This window comes from Monopterus albus, unplaced genomic scaffold (genome assembly GCF_001952655.1).
Source record: "Monopterus albus unplaced genomic scaffold, M_albus_1.0 scaffold61.1, whole genome shotgun sequence".
In the NCBI taxonomy this organism is placed as follows: domain Eukaryota; kingdom Metazoa; phylum Chordata; class Actinopteri; order Synbranchiformes; family Synbranchidae; genus Monopterus; species Monopterus albus.
In genome coordinates this window covers 2,500,222-2,517,570 of record NW_018127941.1, presented here as the reverse complement: position 1 = coordinate 2,517,570, position 17,349 = coordinate 2,500,222, and the positions used below count along the sequence as shown (strand labels likewise).

The window sequence follows — 17,349 nt, the reverse complement described above, 5'->3', positions numbered from 1 at the left end:
CTCGGTGCTTGAGAAGTCCAGGGCTGAAATAATAATAAAACAACTTGTAGAACATGCGGGACGCTTAGGTCCTACAAACTCCAGGCTACACGTAGGCCATGATGTTGGCTAATAGCCTTCTTTGACACAGTGGTGGCATCAGCCATCTATGGAGTGGTCTGCTGGGGCAGCAGCATCTCGACCACAGTCAGGAAAAGATTAGACAAACTGGTCAAGAGGGCCAACTCTGTCCTGGGAAGTCTCTTTGACCCAGTGCAGGTGGTGGGAGACAGGAGGATGTTAGCTTGACTAACACTCCTACTTGAGAAGGACTCCCACCGCATGCATGAGACTGAGGGCACTGGGAAGCTCCATCAGTGACAGACGGCTCCACCCCAAGTGTGTGATGGTGTGTTATCACGGGTCTTCCCTGCAGCTGTCAGGCTGTACAACCAGCATTGGTCCCAGTAGACTGTTAACTGTTAATAAATATTAGCTTTACTTTTTATTATTATACTTATATTCATAATATATTGTCTGTTTTTTTTTTTTCATTTTTACTACCGAGTGCCTTGTTTCTATCCCTCTGTTACTGCAGTCTTGTGAATTTCCCCATTGTGAGACTAATAAAGCTTTATCTTATCTTATATGAATCTAAGGTGATAATACTTGATAAAAAAAAGAAAATACATGTAAACTAAACACCTAAAATAAGATGACACATTTCAGTAGACAGCCTATTTTGTGACTTGTTTTAATCTGGATACACCTTGGTCAAATTTTCTGTGTACCACTTTGAAAAACAGATCCAAGTGAGACGCCTCTTCACTCAGGTGTGACGAAGTCATCCACCTGGCCAGGTAAGATTACTGCTCCTCAGACTGCCAGTGGCCACGTGACCCTGTTCATTCCTACAGATTTGAGGAGCCCGGCAATTTCCTTCTGTTGCTCCTAAAAACAACCCGACTTCTTCAGATCCAGTCGCATCTTCAGCTATGGATAAATTAAAATCGGTTTTAAGTGGTGAAGAGGCGAATAGAGAGGACCGAACCGTTTTGGAGGTAAAAATACTAAACTAGATCTTCGGCGTTCAAACTGTCATCCTAGATGAGACGCCAATTGAATGTAATCTCTGTTAACGCAGACAGTGAACCAAGCCTCAACCTTAAGCTGGGCCACACGCGTGAAGGGTTTCGTGGTCTGTTTCGTGTTGGGCGCCGGCTGCACCCTTTTGGTAGGGGTCTCTAATCATTTCTACTATGTGTGTTGGTATGCTCCACGCAATGAGGAAGAGCGCAGGGGGAGCTGAAGTGGCCTCACCTGTTCTTCTTGCTTTAAGGAATGTTGCAGATGTAGTGTTCATTGATTTGGCAACACACACCTGTCCTGCCTTAAAGCGGCAATTGATTTGATTTGATTTTGATTTATTCTTTCAAACGTGTAAAGACAGTCAATATGTCAACACACATAATTTCACACATATCCACAAATGCATTATCAATTTGCTTATACCTAGTACATGCTTGAACGGAGTAGGAAGAAGTTAGACTTATCTATTGCATCTTGGATAGAAAGTGTGAGCCACTGTCTTCACGTGTGTCTTGCAGGGAGTGGGTCTGCTCTTCATCCCCAGGATTGGGATCATTCTCTTCATTGTCTTGTACACTTTTGGAAACGTATGTGCTCTGTGCAGGTCAGTGTCAACAACAACTAAAACAGCTGATGATGTAAATGTGATGGTTTTGTATCAGCATGTAGTATTTATGTAGAATATTGAATATAAACTTTAACAAAATTATGAAGTTGTTACATTTGCATAAATTATTCTGTGATCCTGTCCCACAGCACCATGTTTCTGATGGGGCCAGTGAAGCAGCTGAAAAGGATGTGCGACAAAACACGAGCACTCGCCACCATTATTATGATTGTACGTGCACAAACCCAATTGTTGAGTTCTCCTTTCACTCTGTTGGTGTAATTTACGTTCATGGAAATATGGGTGGAGTGAAAACGGAGAACTTGTGTACTTTTTGCTTATTAATCCTGGATCTGCACTCAAGCACAACTTGGAAGGATATGATGAAAGTTGTTTTAAAAAACGGCCAGTGTAAAGCAAGTATTCTATGGAAATAATAACCTGCTAAAATTCCACTTTAAATCGGATTTGGTGCTTTATCTGGAAGTTTCAGCACATCCAGCAATCTATCAGTGTATTTAGCACCAAACAGTATGTCCATTTTCAAAAATGACATGTTAATGATGTGCCATTTATTGCTTTAGACTTGCCTTGTCTTGACTCTCTGCGCAGCCTTCTGGGTGAGTGAGCAGGGGATAAACAGTCATGATCAGCCAGTTTATTGATTGTACACAATGCAGTACTGTGCATGTCCAGTCTTTCACAGCAGTCATGTCTTTCTTACAGTGGAAGAACTTTGGCCTTTGTATATTATTTTGCATCTTGCAAATTATAGCATTTACCTGGTGAGTTGCCATTCCTCTTGAATTTTAACTGGTTGTTTCAGTCTAAAGGTTACTGTCAGTTTGTGACAAAAATGTGTTTGGTTTCCAGGTACAGCCTGTCATACATCCCGTGTGCGAGGTTTGTCGCTTTTACACAATTTAATGAAATCTGCTGCATAAATGTTCAGAATAAGAATCATGCATGCATGTCTGATTCATGTCAATTACTTTCCAGGGAGGCAATATTGAAGCTGGTGGCTGTGTGTTTGTGCTGAAGGTTGAGTGAAGTGTTTCTTAAGAAAGGGGCAGGTCTCTTTCTGAAGCTGCTGAAACCGCCTACCTGTGCTTCTGTGACTCTTCTCTGCACAGCGAACAAGACACATCTTAACTCAGCCATGTTTCTATTTCTTGTCTGTGCTTCCTTAATTGAGCAGATTCATTGGTATGTATTGATGTTTTTTTTCCAGTTTTAATGAGTAGTTTCATAGTTTTGTAAATGAACACATGACATCCTTTCTGTTCTTTGTCACTGAGAGGAGTCGGTATAAACAAAAGTATGTTTAAGCTTCACATGTCTTAAAACTGACCAGTATGAACTGACATTTGTCAGTCTAGTGATGTTAAACATATTTCATAAGTGTTCTGCTTTTAAATAGTTTGATAATTTGAGCAATGATGTGAAGCATAACACAGTGCACAATCACTGGTTGATCAGAAGTTATATATAGAACCATAGTCAAGGAGTTTCAGCATGAAAATGTTGCAGTTAAGATTAGGAATCATATCCACATGTAGGCTGTGGTTCTGGTGGCCAATATGGTGTTTAGAATTTTAAAATATCTTCTCTTTTAAGGAAGGGCTTTAAACGGTCTACGTAGTAACAGTTTAGCCAAACCTGGTGTTTATTACCTGTCTTTGGTAATTGTTAAAGATTGTCTCCACTTTTTATTGAAGGAAATAATCAGAAATAGTGTTTGCAAATTGACTTTGATTGTTATACACTTACAGTATGTTTGCCACTGTGTTCATTACCATAACATCCCTCTGTTCTGTTTGTAAGTCTACCTGGAACATAGTATGTCTAGTATGAGTGTCTTTAGCATTTACCAGTATCATATACTCGTGTTTATTCAGTGTGTGAACAAAGCAACATTTTTGTGACATCTATCAGTGCATGTTTTTGTTACACTGTATATATTTAATGATATTTGTTTTTATGGTCCTGTAAAAGTTGTACAATTGTAATAGATGGGGGGGAAAATAAAGAAACTCAAATAAGATAATATATTAAAATAATTTCAGAATTAACTGATTGGTTGACCTGTATTAATCAAACTAAATGTCCAGAAGCAATTTCAGTATAGAGACAGGAGTAGAGTTATTCTGCATGCGGCCTGGAATCAGGAAGTCACTATACTCTACACGGACAAGTCGGCAGAGTTTGAGCAGCGGGACGTGGAAAGCGCAGAACAACAGCACGTGGCGGAGGAACTCAAATCTGTCAAGGCAGGCAAATCAGATGCAGCTGAGATGGTCAACTTTTGGAAAACCTTCAAGAGTTGACTGAAAAAACTTCATCAGTTCATCAGGCTTCATCAGTTCTGACTGATTGACCTAGAAATCTAAGTCCAGTTGATTTTTTCAGTTTACTATGACCTGGATGACTGAGAAGCTGCACAGACATCAAGAGTTGAGCAACCTGTACTGCCCTGCTGCTGATGAAGCAGGACAGCCTTTACTCCAGAAAGCCTTTAAACTGGCAGTTTCAGAACAGACAGCGGAGGAAAGTGAATGTGGACAGGTGGTCCTGGATTTAACACATCACTCAGAGAACACCTGTGGGCTCAGAGAACACAGCTGAACCAGCGCCATGACACTGCAGAGGAACCACAGCAGACTGTTCATGTAAAACCAGTGTGAGGTCTACGGTGAGCAGTGCCCACAGTGTGGAATCTAAGCTCACTGGCTGATGGTAGAGAAGGAGGAACACAAACTGGTGAAAGAAAAGGTGGCCTTGAGGTGGAAATAGAGCAGCTGAATGAAAAAAATAGTAGAGACAAACTCAGCCTTTCAAACCTTGTGCTTCCTCAAAAGGAGCATGATAGGGATGCACCATTTAAAATGGAAAAACAAAAAAAACAACTAGAGAGGGCTCTGGAGATGAAACCTCCAGAATGATGGGCTAGTTCAGGCTGACAAGGTCCTGGAGAATGAGACAGAAAGAGGACTCATCCTGTCTCCTGGCCAAGCAGATGGAGAAAGGATCCAGGCACAAGAGAACTTGGATATGACACTGGTAGCAGTAAGAAAAGTCCCGTCTCCTGGAGCTTACTAAGACCCTGCTGTAGACAAAAAGAAGAACTGGCTTACTGCAGCGAATTTGCAGCATCAGATGATGTCATCTACACTATTTAAAAAACTAAAAAGTCTGAGGGAAAAAAATCTCAGAATCTTTAAAATAATTGGAAGACTCTACCATCCTGCATTTATCTGCCACTCCCATTTCACCACCGCCCACCCCCACCCTGCACTGACTTCCTCTTCCACACCACTTACCCATACCTCAATCTCTAAACCCCTAAATCAAAAATCAGCCCGCCTCCCCAAATCCTTACTTTTCCACCCAAACCTAAACCACATTTGACTAGTTACTGTATATCTCTTTGTCTTAGTAAATCATTCATGAGTAGTGTTCCAGTACTAATAATACTGAAAACATTGACCATGGCATGACAATTGTTATAAAAGGTTTAATTGCTGTTTTACAGTATTTTCTGTTTTGTATCTTCTTGGTGTAGTTGTATAGTTAAAATACTGTTAGAATCTTCACCTTCTGTGTAAATTTCAATCTGGGAAAAGACAGTTATAGAATTGTAGTTGAACTTTCACATAATTTGTCAACAAACTATGAACTTTTTCCGTAATAGTTCAGTAGTACACGTGTATCATGTCCGTCTTTTAAGTTTCTATATGCTAAATTAATTCTAACAAGTAACACTGCATTAATGATAATTATATAAAATATATCTTATATTTATACATTTATTATCTTATATACTATTTTCATATACATAATGTGCGGTCAGTGGTGGAAAGTAAACCATGTGGGCCAACAAAAGCCCCAGGTTCATTCACTGGTTTTAAGAGTTTGATTAGCTACAAAACTGTGAGGTTATTTTTACCACTAAAGTCAAAGTCAACTGAGGTTGGTTCTGCATTATTAGCTAATTATCTGGCCTTATCTTGTGCAGTTATCTTAGTTCATATTGTCCCCACATGGTACATAGTCCTCACTAAAGTTGTGTTTAATCAAATTACAGGTATTGTTTCTGCACAGGACATTTGGTTGCACAGAAATTAGTGAGAGCTTGGAGGCAGCAGGTTCCCTGCTGATGCCCCACATCAAATCTTTGCCCTTCGTCGTGTTCTTTTTACATGTGCAGTTAAAGAAATTTGATTTGCTTATTTCTAGTGTAGGCTATAGCTTACTTTCCCTGCCAACATACAGCAATATTTTTAATGCAGGAAAATGTTATACTGAAAATCCTGCAAATGTGTGGGACGTTCTCTTATTTATTTATCGTGATTTTATTCTGGTCATATAAAGTGCTTTGGTCAACTGGATGTTGTTTTTAAAGTGCTATATAAATAAATTTGATGTGATCTTGTGTATTTTAATGCATATCTATATATAACTAACATATTTTAAGTGAATGGCGGCTGGTTGACGGAGCAACGCGCCTTTTCCCTATAGCATCACGTGACCCAGTCAGGAAGTGTAGTCGGACATGACAACACCACCGAGCACGTTTGTTTTAGTTCTCTGACTCTGGAAACATGACGGACATTTTATTCAAAATAAAAAATAGCGTGGCAGAGAAAAAGAAGACGACGGTAGATCAGAGAGACTTACAGAAATGGGGTTTAAAAGGTAAGGCAAAATCACTAACTTATCTTCATTCATTTGGTAAGATAAGTACCTACCCGACTGTAGTATTTTCTCTCAGACAAATCATGTTAGTATTTCTCCTGCCTGACTTATTATGGCTCACATTAGATCGTCCTGCTTGCCTTGTTCGCCTAAACGAGTCCCAGCAGTGACGAGCTGTTTCCTTCTCACAGGGATACAGCTGAGACCTTACCAGCTGGATGGGGTGCAGTGGTTAACCCAGTGCCTCAAGAACCAGCAGGGATGCATCTTAGGGGATGAGATGGGTTTGGGAAAAACCTGTCAGGTGGGACATTCAGACAGCCAGTAACACAGAAGTCTGTGTTGCAACTTTTAATAGTGGTGCATAGCAATGTTTTTATTTATTTGTGAATACCTGATTGTTTCACTGGTTACTGTGGCCAAGATGGGGTTTTATTTCATTGTTCTAGTAAGAAGCCACAAGTGTTACTACAACAGCAGCAATGGCTCCGTTCTACTCGAGTGTCCCAGTGAGCCATGACATTGTGACAGTGAGCCAGTACACACAATAACAGGACCCTGAGCTGAAGCAGCCAAATGGAATTCAGCCATCATCAAATTTATTATTCGCACCTGTGCTTCTCCTTCAGTAATATGACAAGTCTGTGAAAAGGCCTGTTTCCATTTGTATTATCCAAATATAACAATACGCTGTGGCAAAAAAATATTTAAATTCACATGTAGGCATTTGTAATTACCTAATTGATCTCTACATTTCAAAAGATTGCAACTTAATAGCCACACTGATTGATTTTTCTTGTACCTATGACTTGTTTCTATAACTGAGAGTCATTCCGGTAATGGTAAGTTGTACAGTTGTGGTGGCGCGGTTGTGCAGTGTCGCCTCACAGTAAGAAGGGTGGCGTAGGCCATTGCATGTCCTCCCTGTGCCTGTGTTTCCTGTGGATGTTCTGGTTTCCTCCCCTCACATCCACTGACATGGCCATAGGTGTGAGCGTGATTGTTTGTCTCTGTGTGTTAGACTACTGACCCGTCCAAGGTACCGCACCTCTGTTTGACAGTCAGACCGATGTTTTTACATGCATGCCTCGTAAATGGCACAAGCACTGTTATCTCTGAGTAAAAAGATGTCATGACTGCATATTACATGCCACAGAATTCCTAATCCTGATTGTCCCTTCAGACAATCTCCCTGCTGGTGTACATGTCGGGAGCTCTTGGGAAGAAAGGAGAGTTTTTAATCCTGAGCCCGCTCTCTGTCATGGAGAACTGGAGAAAGGAGTTGGAATGGTACAGTCACATTCACACATGACTCTACATTCATTTTCTGTATTGAAATTGATGGTCTGGTCATAACACCATCTGTCATAGACTCTAAACTACTTATGGAAAATCCTCAACTTGTGTTTTACATGCTTACAGCTTCGCCCCCTCTCTGACTGTGCTGTGTTACAAGGGAGATAAAGAGAGACGAGCTGAGATTCAGAGGGAAACACACACACAGGACTTCCATGTCCTGCTCACTACATATGAGGTCTGTGGCTCCTTTTGGAAAAATGGAAATTTCATCTAAGTTGAAGCTGACTTGTTTGTTTTTTTTTTAATTTTGTTATTTCCAGCTGTGTCTTAAAGATGTTTCCTTCTTGAGACGGTGAGTGAATTTACATTGATCATATACAGTAGTTATACATATCAGCAGAGATTTGAAATGAGATTTTGTTGTTTTACCTAAAGAGACATTATCAGTGAAGAGCATATCGGTAAATGTTGACTCAAACCAGTCCTGTATTATTATTGAAATGGTGCCAGTATGCACACAGCAGTCATCCATGAATGGATTTGTGCACTAAACTTTGGCATGAGATGTGCATTATACATGGTAATTAAAGGTAATTGACTTTATTCATGACTTTTAAAAGGGCCATAAAATTGGTTTTCATTTACATAATATTACATACTGTAGGATGAGGCGTCCTACCACAAGAGATTCTGAGAAAAAGTCTCTCACTGTGTGGAATAATTTCATAACGCTATAATACTGATTCTTCATATGTTAATTCCCGTTTCCATGCCCTTACTCATTCTGTTCCTCAGGAGAAAGTGGGCTGTGCTTGTGGTAGACGAGGCTCACAGGCTAAAGAATCAGAACTCACTATTACACAAAACTTTAACAGAGGTATTTAGCTGCACCTTACCCATTGCCACCTCATTTCTCCTACTATTTTTGCCTCTGTCCTGACAAGTTAATTCAATTTTGCTTGTGTGTTTCTTATGTAGTTTGCAGTGGGGTTTAGAGTCCTGTTGACAGGGACACCGATCCAGAACAACCTGCAGGAGCTCTACTCCTTGCTGAGCTTCGTTCAGCCCAGCATCTTTACTGCTGATGACATGGACTACTTTGTCAACTCTTACTCAAATGTACAGAATCAACCCGCTCTTGGTATGATGCATTAATATTGTGTGATTAGGAGTATAACAACGTACATATGTGATGCATTGCTCATGTTTTTAATCAACATAGATGTTCTGTCTTCCTGTTTCTGTTTCTAGCTGCAGAGCTCCAGAGCATCCTGGAGCCTTTCCTGCTTCGTAGAGTCAAGTCGCAGGTGGCTGTGGATCTGCCCAAGAAAACAGAGTTGGTGGTGTACCATGGCATGTCAGCTCTGCAGAAAAAATACTACAAAGCTATTCTGACGAAGGACCTGGGTGAGACTTCTGCAGTGCTGTGTGCCAACCCCACCCAAAAATCTTCACAGACTCAGTCAATCATAGACTCACCTCTCATAAATCTCTGTTTTCAGAGGCTTTTGGAAATGAACAAGGCAACAAGACCCGGCTGCTGAACATCTTGATGAACCTGAGGAAGTGTGTTGACCACCCATACCTGTTTGATGGTGAGATGCATTAATAGGACTGATCTTTGTTTTTGCAAATAGGAAGCATATGTTATATGTTTTTTAATATTTACTTTCTGGCCAGGGGTGGAACCAGAGCCTTTTGAGATGGGGGAGCATCTTATTGAAGCCAGTGGGAAACTCTGCCTTCTAGACAGCATGCTGACCTACCTGTACAAAGGGTTAGTTTTTGGCTCCACCTGGTGGCAGTGTATGTTCAGTCTGCAACTACGTCACTGTAGTGGCGTGGTAACTTTGGGAGCACATAGTTGTACTTGTTGTCATATTTGAAGTAACATATAGTGTCTTACTTTAGTTCTCATTTCTCATGTTTGTGTGCAAAGGGGCCACCGGGTCCTGCTCTTCTCTCAGATGACAAGGATGCTGGACATTCTTCAGGATTACATGGAGTACAGAGGTGAACAAGGGGGTGACAAGCTCTAATAAATCACATGCTTTACTCATTGATTTGAACTGTCTGATGTTATGGTGATTCCAGTTTAGCAAAAGTTTAACATGTATTTGGTTCAACACATGGTTCAGTCCATTTCTTAAACCGCTTTACTTCCATTGCTTTAAAAACATCACAAAATTCTACCACAATTTAAATATTTCTACATTCACAGGCTACATGATTCTTTATTCATTTGCATTTAGCTTTCTATTATTTATACTACTTCCTAGAAAATGTTACAATATTTTTTTTTTCTGATCAGGTCATAGCTATGAACGTCTGGATGGGTCTGTCCGAGGGGAAGAGCGAAATCTAGCAGTGAAGAACTTCAGCAGCAAAGACATATTTGTCTTTCTCCTCAGCACTAAAGCAGGTGACTGAAACCTCAAAGTATGAACAGGAAGGCAGACTGTGCTATGTGCAGGATTAAACTGAACATTATCAGGTGTCAGTGATGTTCATATTGTGCTTGTTAATGTACAAGGACTGAGGATTATTGGAAACAGTATTTTGCTTTTTGTACTATTTGTGCTATTATTTGCTTTTACTAGTAATACAAGGTATTTTTTTGAGCCTTGCTTTTTAGTTTTGCAGCCATGTTAGTCAGATAAATTGTTCACAGACCTTTTAAAATATTTGCTCACTGCTCAGTTGACTTTCTGTGCTAAAGTTCATTAAAGGTGATCATTTAAGATGCTGTAAATGATGAATTGCATCTTCCAAACAACATTATGGTAGGTCTATAGATAACACAGTAATTTTACATACGTCAGTGGTGACTGAGCTGCACTGGTGAGCTTTTCTGCATACAGTATCTAAATCTACAGCAGGGTTCACAGAACTAACTGAGAGAGGAAAGGGGACTGATCACACAGAGATAAAAGCTGTGGCAGGATGATGCACTGGGGTAAATAAGGCCAGCACTTTCTCTTCTTCTGCAGAAAGTAGAAGGAGAGAAATGTTATTTCCTATTACAGCTGAACACTCTGTGTATGTTTCTCTAAGACATATAAGTGTCTGTAAATAACAATTTGGCATCGTTTTCAGACATTATGCTCGGGCTTCTGAACAGTCTGTTTCTGCAGGGGGAGTGGGCATGAACCTCACAGCTGCTGACACTGTCATTTTTGTGGATAGTGACTTCAATCCTCAAAATGACCTGCAAGCTGCTGCGCGCTGCCATCGGATTGGTCAGAACAGGTGACGTGCATGACAAATGATTCGGAGCAGTTTACGCTGCACTATTCCACTTCGATTAGCTGTACTAAGTTTAAGGATTTGTTAGAGGGGCTTGCCCCGTTTTTATGTATCAAGGTTAATTTACTCATCAAGGAGAGCACTACTCTGTGTGTGAAAACAGTTGTGTAAAGGCTCTGCGGGTCAAAAGACTAAGAAAAAAACACTAACATTGCTATTAGGCTTATCCGAAAGAGTGCTGTATGCACATGACTTAGCCGTTGCACTCCTGTATCACTGTTGAATTCAAAAATTGATGTAGTAGAACCAGAATTTTCTTTCATTCCATGCATTTTTATTCCACTTCAAAACCTTGTGCCTGCATTACACACAATGCAGCTTGACCTGTGACAGTTTGGTCATGTGAGGCGTGTTATGCTAGTAGCAACTAATGTAGCTGTTAGCTTCTAGCCTCAAGCAGAGATGAGCAGTGGGCTAAAGAGGTCTGGCATTTGTGAAAGTGTAGTCCCAAACAGCACTGACTGAAGTGACATTTCTTGTGACAAGTTGTCTTCCTGTAGTCACAAAAGGATACATGTTTTCATATCACATGCAGTAGTACTGCCTGCAACCAGACTGATGTGTAAAACTAGGGGCATGGAATTTGAAAGTTGAGGGCATTTCATAGGCAGCAGAGGCAGCAGAAAGAGGCTTTAAGCTGCATTATGGGAACTATATATTCTAAACCTCAGGGCGCCTCAGCCTCTGTTGCAAGGATATCAGCCATTATTTTTTAAATCTTCTCTCAAACCCCCAAAGCGTAAGTGCAATACTAAATTTCTGTAGAACCCCTTTAATATTTGATTTACTGTGACTTATTACAGGCCTGTGAAAGTGATCCGCCTTCTTGCCAGAGACACTGTGGAGGAGATCATGTACTCTCGTGCTGTGTCCAAGTTGCACCTCACCAACATTGTTATTGAAGAAGGTCGTTTCTCTTTACTGGATCAAGCTCAGACAGCTGCTGCAGGACTGCAGGTTTGTGAACATTACCATTGCACACAAAATACATCACTATAATAACATTCTTTGAATCCTGTAGTTTTCAGTTCCTGTGTTCACTGGCCTAAAAAGCCCTACAGTTTAGTTTGTTTTCAGCACTTTTATTCACCACCCATGTTTCCTGTCTCACACAGCTCAGTGAGATCTTGAAGTTTGGGGTAGATAAGCTGTTGTCATCAGAAGAGAGTTCGGTACAGGATGTGAAAATGGAGAAGATCCTCGGTTTGTCACGTGGCGGTCAGTGGGTGGAAGATGAAGACTCCACTTTGCTCAGAGAAGAGCTGGAGGAGGAGGAGGACGGCTCTGAGTCTGATGGGCAGAGTATGTTTTACTATCCAATGACCACTTTAAAATCTCACATCACTGTGGCTTTGTTCATCTGTGCAGAGTATTCAGTTCTTAACCCGATTTGAGGTTACCACATATGAATTTCTTTTTGTAACTCACCACTGATGTGCTGTAAACATCTCACTTTTACTTTTGTTCTTGACCTGCAAACCTAACATCACTTGAAAACACACCACAGATGTAATAATCAGGGTTCATATTTACATTTCCAGCCATCATTAAAGGTTTCTCTGCTTGTGATGAGTAATTACACCCACCATCATGCTGTTCCATCCTCCAGACCACATGTACTACTTTGAGGGGAAAGATTACAGTAAGGACCCCAGCTCTGATGACCAGAAGAGCTTTGATCGTTTGCTGGAGGAGCAGCTGGCCGAGTTTCAGAGAACTGCTGGAGAGGGCCGAGCTCTGCGGCACAAAGCTGGAGTAAGACTCTCACTTCTTTACTGTGATCTGAGGGAAGCATGTTACTGTAGATGCACTTGTTGCCAGGTGCATCTTACATGGTGTTTATAGTATTTGCTCAAAACCACAGAGCCTTAGTGTTTGTTTAATGCTTAGTAATAACACAGTCAGGTGTCCCCTCCACCTGAGCGTGTTATCACTCTGAACTCTTAAATACTTAGCTGTGTCATCTGAGAATGTAACGGCGATGTTTCCTGGATGGCTGCTGGTGCATTCATCAGTGTATATTGTGGAGAGGACGGGGGAGCGGACACACCATTGGGAGGCACCTGAACTGTCTGGGCTTTGATAGGGAATTGTGTGTAACTGCTTAAAATGTAAAAGTTTCTTAAACAGCACGTGAAGCTGCAGGGTATTAATGGATGAGGTAAAATAAAAAAAAAAAGCTGTAGGACCATTTATATACAGTTTATCGTTTCACAGATATAAATATGTCAACAGACTCTTAGAAACACCCGTCAGTATAACTTAGTTCAATTCAGCAGCATCAAAAGCTGTAGCTTGTAGTAAATGTTTGTTTTTGCAAACATTAAAGACGTTTTCTTGCTGATCTCAGCTCTGATACATGTGAACATGAAGCACTGTCATTCAATACAAATGTGGTGAATAAGATAAACTTTTGCACAGATGATTGTCTTTCAGTTTTTGTCACGAGGTGTGGGTGCACCAAACTAGAGACTTATGGAAATAAGTCTGGTAAACGGTCTTTGTTTTTTGTAGAGCGTGATGGTTGATGTAAAACCACTGAATTAGGTCAGGTTCATACCTGTAATATGCACAAATCAGAAAATGGCACATGTCCCCAGCCCACACGGACCTGCAGTGTAAGACACCAAAAGACAGTTGCAGTGGTGGGACATTTGTCAGACATTCTTACATCTAATATTGCAGTTTCGGACATTTGTCAGACATTCTTACATCTACAGTAATATTGCAGTTTAAATGCTTATTACAGTGGTTAGTGTTTTATTTTTTAATAACTCATTGTGAAGAGCTCATCACAAATGAAGGATTTGTTTTTCCTAAAATGTTTATCCCTTAAATCATCATACAATAAGCAAAAAAAACAAGAATTTCATCAGTTTCACCTAAATTGCACATCAGTCGTTCTTTTTTCTTCTTCTACTGTTGTTTGTAGTTCATGCATTTAAGTTTTGCTTCAGTTCTGCTTCAGCTGAATCTCCACCCTGCATTTGTTTTCTTCACAAGACAGTGTTGTCTTAACTTCATTTTGAAGCAGAAATCAACAGACCATCTGTCCTTATACAAATAAAGATTTCACCTCACTGATCCAACGACATCCATGTACATAGTTTCAGTTAAAGCTCTTTGTATTGAACTTCTGTTTCAATTGAACCAAGAAAATCAGGACATTTTTAAAATCCAGTTTGTTCACATTACAGCAGGTTGTGTTGTATTTTACTGTTTCATTGTCCTTTCTGTTGATCACAACAGCTCACAAAGAAGTTGGATTTAAAGATATTTCATAATGATGGGCAGCTCTGTTTAACCTGATATTTGCTGTGATCAGCAGAAGGTGGTTAACACTGTGATCTCATAGTCCTGGGGCTTGTTTTTCAATGCTAGGAAGGAGTTTTATTGTCAAATAACTTAATACAAAGTGCAGTAAATGTAAATCACCTTTGACTTTAAAATAGCACCAGTTCTTCTCTTCACACTCCGAGTTTTTCAAGGTACTTGGCAGTTAGGTTATTCCAGCTTCTTGGAGAAGTTGCCTCATTTCGTCTGTGGACTGAGGCTGACTCAGTGTCTTCGTGTAATCGCAGACTGACTCCATGATGGGGATGTTAGGATGTCCACAATGTCAGGGCTCTGTGGCGGGCACAGCTGTTTTAGGACTTTTTCTTTTCTCTAAATATAGTTCTTTATGATTCTGGGTGTATGTTTGGGCTCCTTTTCATGCTTGACAATGAATGTAAACATGTGAAGTATGTAAAACCTTTGCACAGTATTTGTTTACCTATGCAGGTGTAGTAGTTATTTTCTGTTTGTATGCAGGTTTCACTGTCAGTTTTCTTGGGGGTTCCAACGAGGAAAAGGAAACCTCTTACCGAGGCCGAGCTGGAGCTGAGGCGACAGAGGAGGGAGGAGGCGGCAGCCAAGAGAGCCAAAATTCAGGAGGACCTGAAGAAGAAACAGCAAGAGCAGAAACACAAGAAAAAGTAAAGATCTGTCAGTCGACCTGTGTTTCTCAATTCCTCTTAACACTGAACATCGCTGACACAATCAAATTTCCTTTTATTTGGTGTGTTCATCATGCAGAATGGTGTGGTGGGAGTCATGTGGCTACAGGTCACCATGCCTCCAGTCTGTGGACAGTGAAGAGGAGGAGGAGGAGGAGGAGGAGGATGACAGCAGTGTATGCTCCACAGACTCTGACAGCACAGCCATCCACTATGTTCTCGGGGATGTTACTCATCCACACGCTGCTCAGGGAGATGCTGTCATCGTTCACTGTGTTGGTATGAAATGATCACTATCATAGCAGCATGTCGCTTTGCATGGGAAACTGATAAACAGAACATAGTGCTTCATCAGAATTTCTTCAGTCAGTTTAGTTCATATTTGTCAAAGTAATAATGTTTGTGTAGATGACTCAGGCCGATGGGGTAGGGGTGGCCTGTTTTCCGCTCTAGAGGTGAGATCAGATGAACCACGAAAGCAGTATGAGCTGGCAGGCAAGATGAAAGGTAAGATTACTGACAATTGTAAAAAAAAGAAAAAAGAAAAAAAAAAAGTCATTATCTGGAGGATTGGGGCCCGTATAGCATAAGTGTTATTTTAATATTTGTTTCAGATTTGGACCTTGGAAATGTGCTGCTCTTCCCCATCGATGACAAGCAGTCTAGACAGGATGGCCAGGATCAGGTAGAGTCTGTTTAAATCAAACTTATGCTGCATAAAGTACCCAGCAGTTCTGCTGCTTGGAAACCCGCTGGTGTCACGATACGTGCAGCTTCTTCGGAGTAACCAGCAGTGTAATTACACCAGGTCTGGGTTTTAGTGTGGTGACAGAATTGTGAATTTGTGACAGAGTAGCATGCGATAAAAGTGTGAGTATGATAAGATACTGATACCTGAATGTGTTTCGACCTACTTCCTGTCAACTCAGTTGGCCCTGATAGTGGCACAGCAAAGAGACAAAGCCAGCAACTTGTCTGGGATCCTTCTCACTGCTCTGGACAAAGGTCTAAAGAAGATCTACGCTGCAGCCAGGAGATATAAGGGTACAGTCAAGCACCAACTCAAGCGATTTTACAAAAACTATCTTGTCTTTTTCATGTGCACATTTAAACTCAAGACATTTTAGAATCAGGTCATCTGTGCTAAAATGAACACCTGGCTGGCTTCCTGAGAACAGAAAGAAAAGGAGGGGCACGCTGATCATTGTTTGACTGACAAGATGCGCATGACGTGCTGTGTGTCATTTTGCTGTTATCACTGTGTGTGTATGTGTGCGTGTACTAACACACACTGTAAATGAAGAACAGCACATGAGAGAGGAATCCGAGTTTCCTCAGGTTGTGCCACACGGCAGGTGAATTAATTAGAACACCTTACCCTTAAAATAACCTCCCTTCGTTTCTGTGGTCACATTATGACACTGTTCATGTTGGCAATGAAAACCTGCAGTAAAACAGGCTGTTGCCCCACCTTAGGTTCAGCCAGAAGAGAACGTAAACACACAGCAGTTATCAGTCCTCCTGACCCTCACCCACAGCTTCTCTCTCTATATTTGTCTTTTCCCCACAAAGCAAGTGTTCATCTTCCTCGAATCGGTCACTCCACCAAAGGCTTCAACTGGTACGGCACAGAGAGGCTCATCCGAAAACACCTGGCCTCCAGAGGCGTCCCCACATTCATGTATCTTTTTAGCATCTGAAATCTAAAAAGTTGCGACTTTTCTCAGAAGTCATCTACCTCAAGGATGTGTACATTTCTTCCTGAACCTGCCTGACAGATATTACCACAGCAGAGCTCACAAGAACTCAGCTGCACTTCAGGCATCCACCTCTGTGGCGTCGCCTGAACTGCAGTTGTGTAACTCTGACAGGCTGACTGACGAGACAGAGGTGGAACGTCCGGGCCCCTCGGGTGTTCCCCAAAGCCACGGCCCTGCAGAGCTTCCCAGTTTTATGAGTGGAGTGCGAGTGTTTTTCTACAACCTACCTGCGTCACAGAGGAAGAGGCTGGCACGCTACCTTATCACATATCCTTTCAGGCTGGCCATTTACATCACGGTTGTTATAGTCAAACATTTATCAGCCCCTGTATGTTTGCACCTGCAACAGTTTGCTGTATGTGGACTAAAACAAATAAAAGCACTGGAATACAGAGTCAAGTGTTAAAATTACAAGGCTCCTTAGCTGCAGTGCACTTATGATGGAGATGAGGAAGATGTGATGAGTCCAGAGGTCACCCACATAGTAGCAGAGGTGGAAAACAGCATTCACTCACAGGTTAGTATCACAGAATGTGATCTGACCTCTGACAAACTTCATAGTTTTCCATATTGTGACAGATTTCTACCATCATTCTTAAACAATGCAGTTTCCCTA

The 17,349-nt window shown here is 41.1% G+C and overlaps 2 protein-coding genes across 2 annotated transcripts in view; both read left to right on the top strand.

Annotated features, from left to right (window-relative positions):
* Window positions 1-801: 801 nt before the first annotated feature.
* Window positions 802-3,734, top strand: sft2d2a (SFT2 domain containing 2a). The gene is made up of 8 exons (XM_020603556.1): window positions 802-1,040; window positions 1,124-1,213; window positions 1,587-1,672; window positions 1,825-1,906; window positions 2,260-2,295; window positions 2,402-2,460; window positions 2,549-2,578; window positions 2,675-3,734. The coding sequence occupies exons 1-8, from the start codon at window positions 975-977 to the stop codon at window positions 2,712-2,714; spliced, it is 489 nt and encodes a 162-aa protein (XP_020459212.1). The 5' UTR covers window positions 802-974; the 3' UTR covers window positions 2,715-3,734.
* Window positions 3,735-6,167: 2,433 nt separating this feature from the next.
* The window catches only part of chd1l (chromodomain helicase DNA binding protein 1-like), an 11,658-nt gene continuing 476 nt past the window's right edge, over window positions 6,168-17,349 (top strand). The window contains exons 1-24 of the mRNA XM_020603567.1: window positions 6,168-6,370; window positions 6,562-6,674; window positions 7,554-7,660; window positions 7,793-7,904; window positions 7,990-8,021; window positions 8,465-8,546; window positions 8,648-8,810; window positions 8,921-9,076; window positions 9,172-9,264; window positions 9,350-9,446; window positions 9,609-9,682; window positions 9,981-10,091; window positions 10,804-10,918; window positions 11,779-11,932; window positions 12,091-12,277; window positions 12,585-12,730; window positions 14,789-14,952; window positions 15,053-15,252; window positions 15,382-15,480; window positions 15,588-15,658; window positions 15,903-16,017; window positions 16,546-16,654; window positions 16,752-17,000; window positions 17,169-17,250. Coding sequence (XP_020459223.1) covers window positions 6,277-6,370; window positions 6,562-6,674; window positions 7,554-7,660; window positions 7,793-7,904; window positions 7,990-8,021; window positions 8,465-8,546; window positions 8,648-8,810; window positions 8,921-9,076; window positions 9,172-9,264; window positions 9,350-9,446; window positions 9,609-9,682; window positions 9,981-10,091; window positions 10,804-10,918; window positions 11,779-11,932; window positions 12,091-12,277; window positions 12,585-12,730; window positions 14,789-14,952; window positions 15,053-15,252; window positions 15,382-15,480; window positions 15,588-15,658; window positions 15,903-16,017; window positions 16,546-16,654; window positions 16,752-17,000; window positions 17,169-17,250 — 2,925 coding nt within the window. The 5' untranslated portion in view covers window positions 6,168-6,276. The remainder of the gene's footprint in view (window positions 6,371-6,561; window positions 6,675-7,553; window positions 7,661-7,792; window positions 7,905-7,989; window positions 8,022-8,464; window positions 8,547-8,647; window positions 8,811-8,920; window positions 9,077-9,171; window positions 9,265-9,349; window positions 9,447-9,608; window positions 9,683-9,980; window positions 10,092-10,803; window positions 10,919-11,778; window positions 11,933-12,090; window positions 12,278-12,584; window positions 12,731-14,788; window positions 14,953-15,052; window positions 15,253-15,381; window positions 15,481-15,587; window positions 15,659-15,902; window positions 16,018-16,545; window positions 16,655-16,751; window positions 17,001-17,168; window positions 17,251-17,349) is intronic.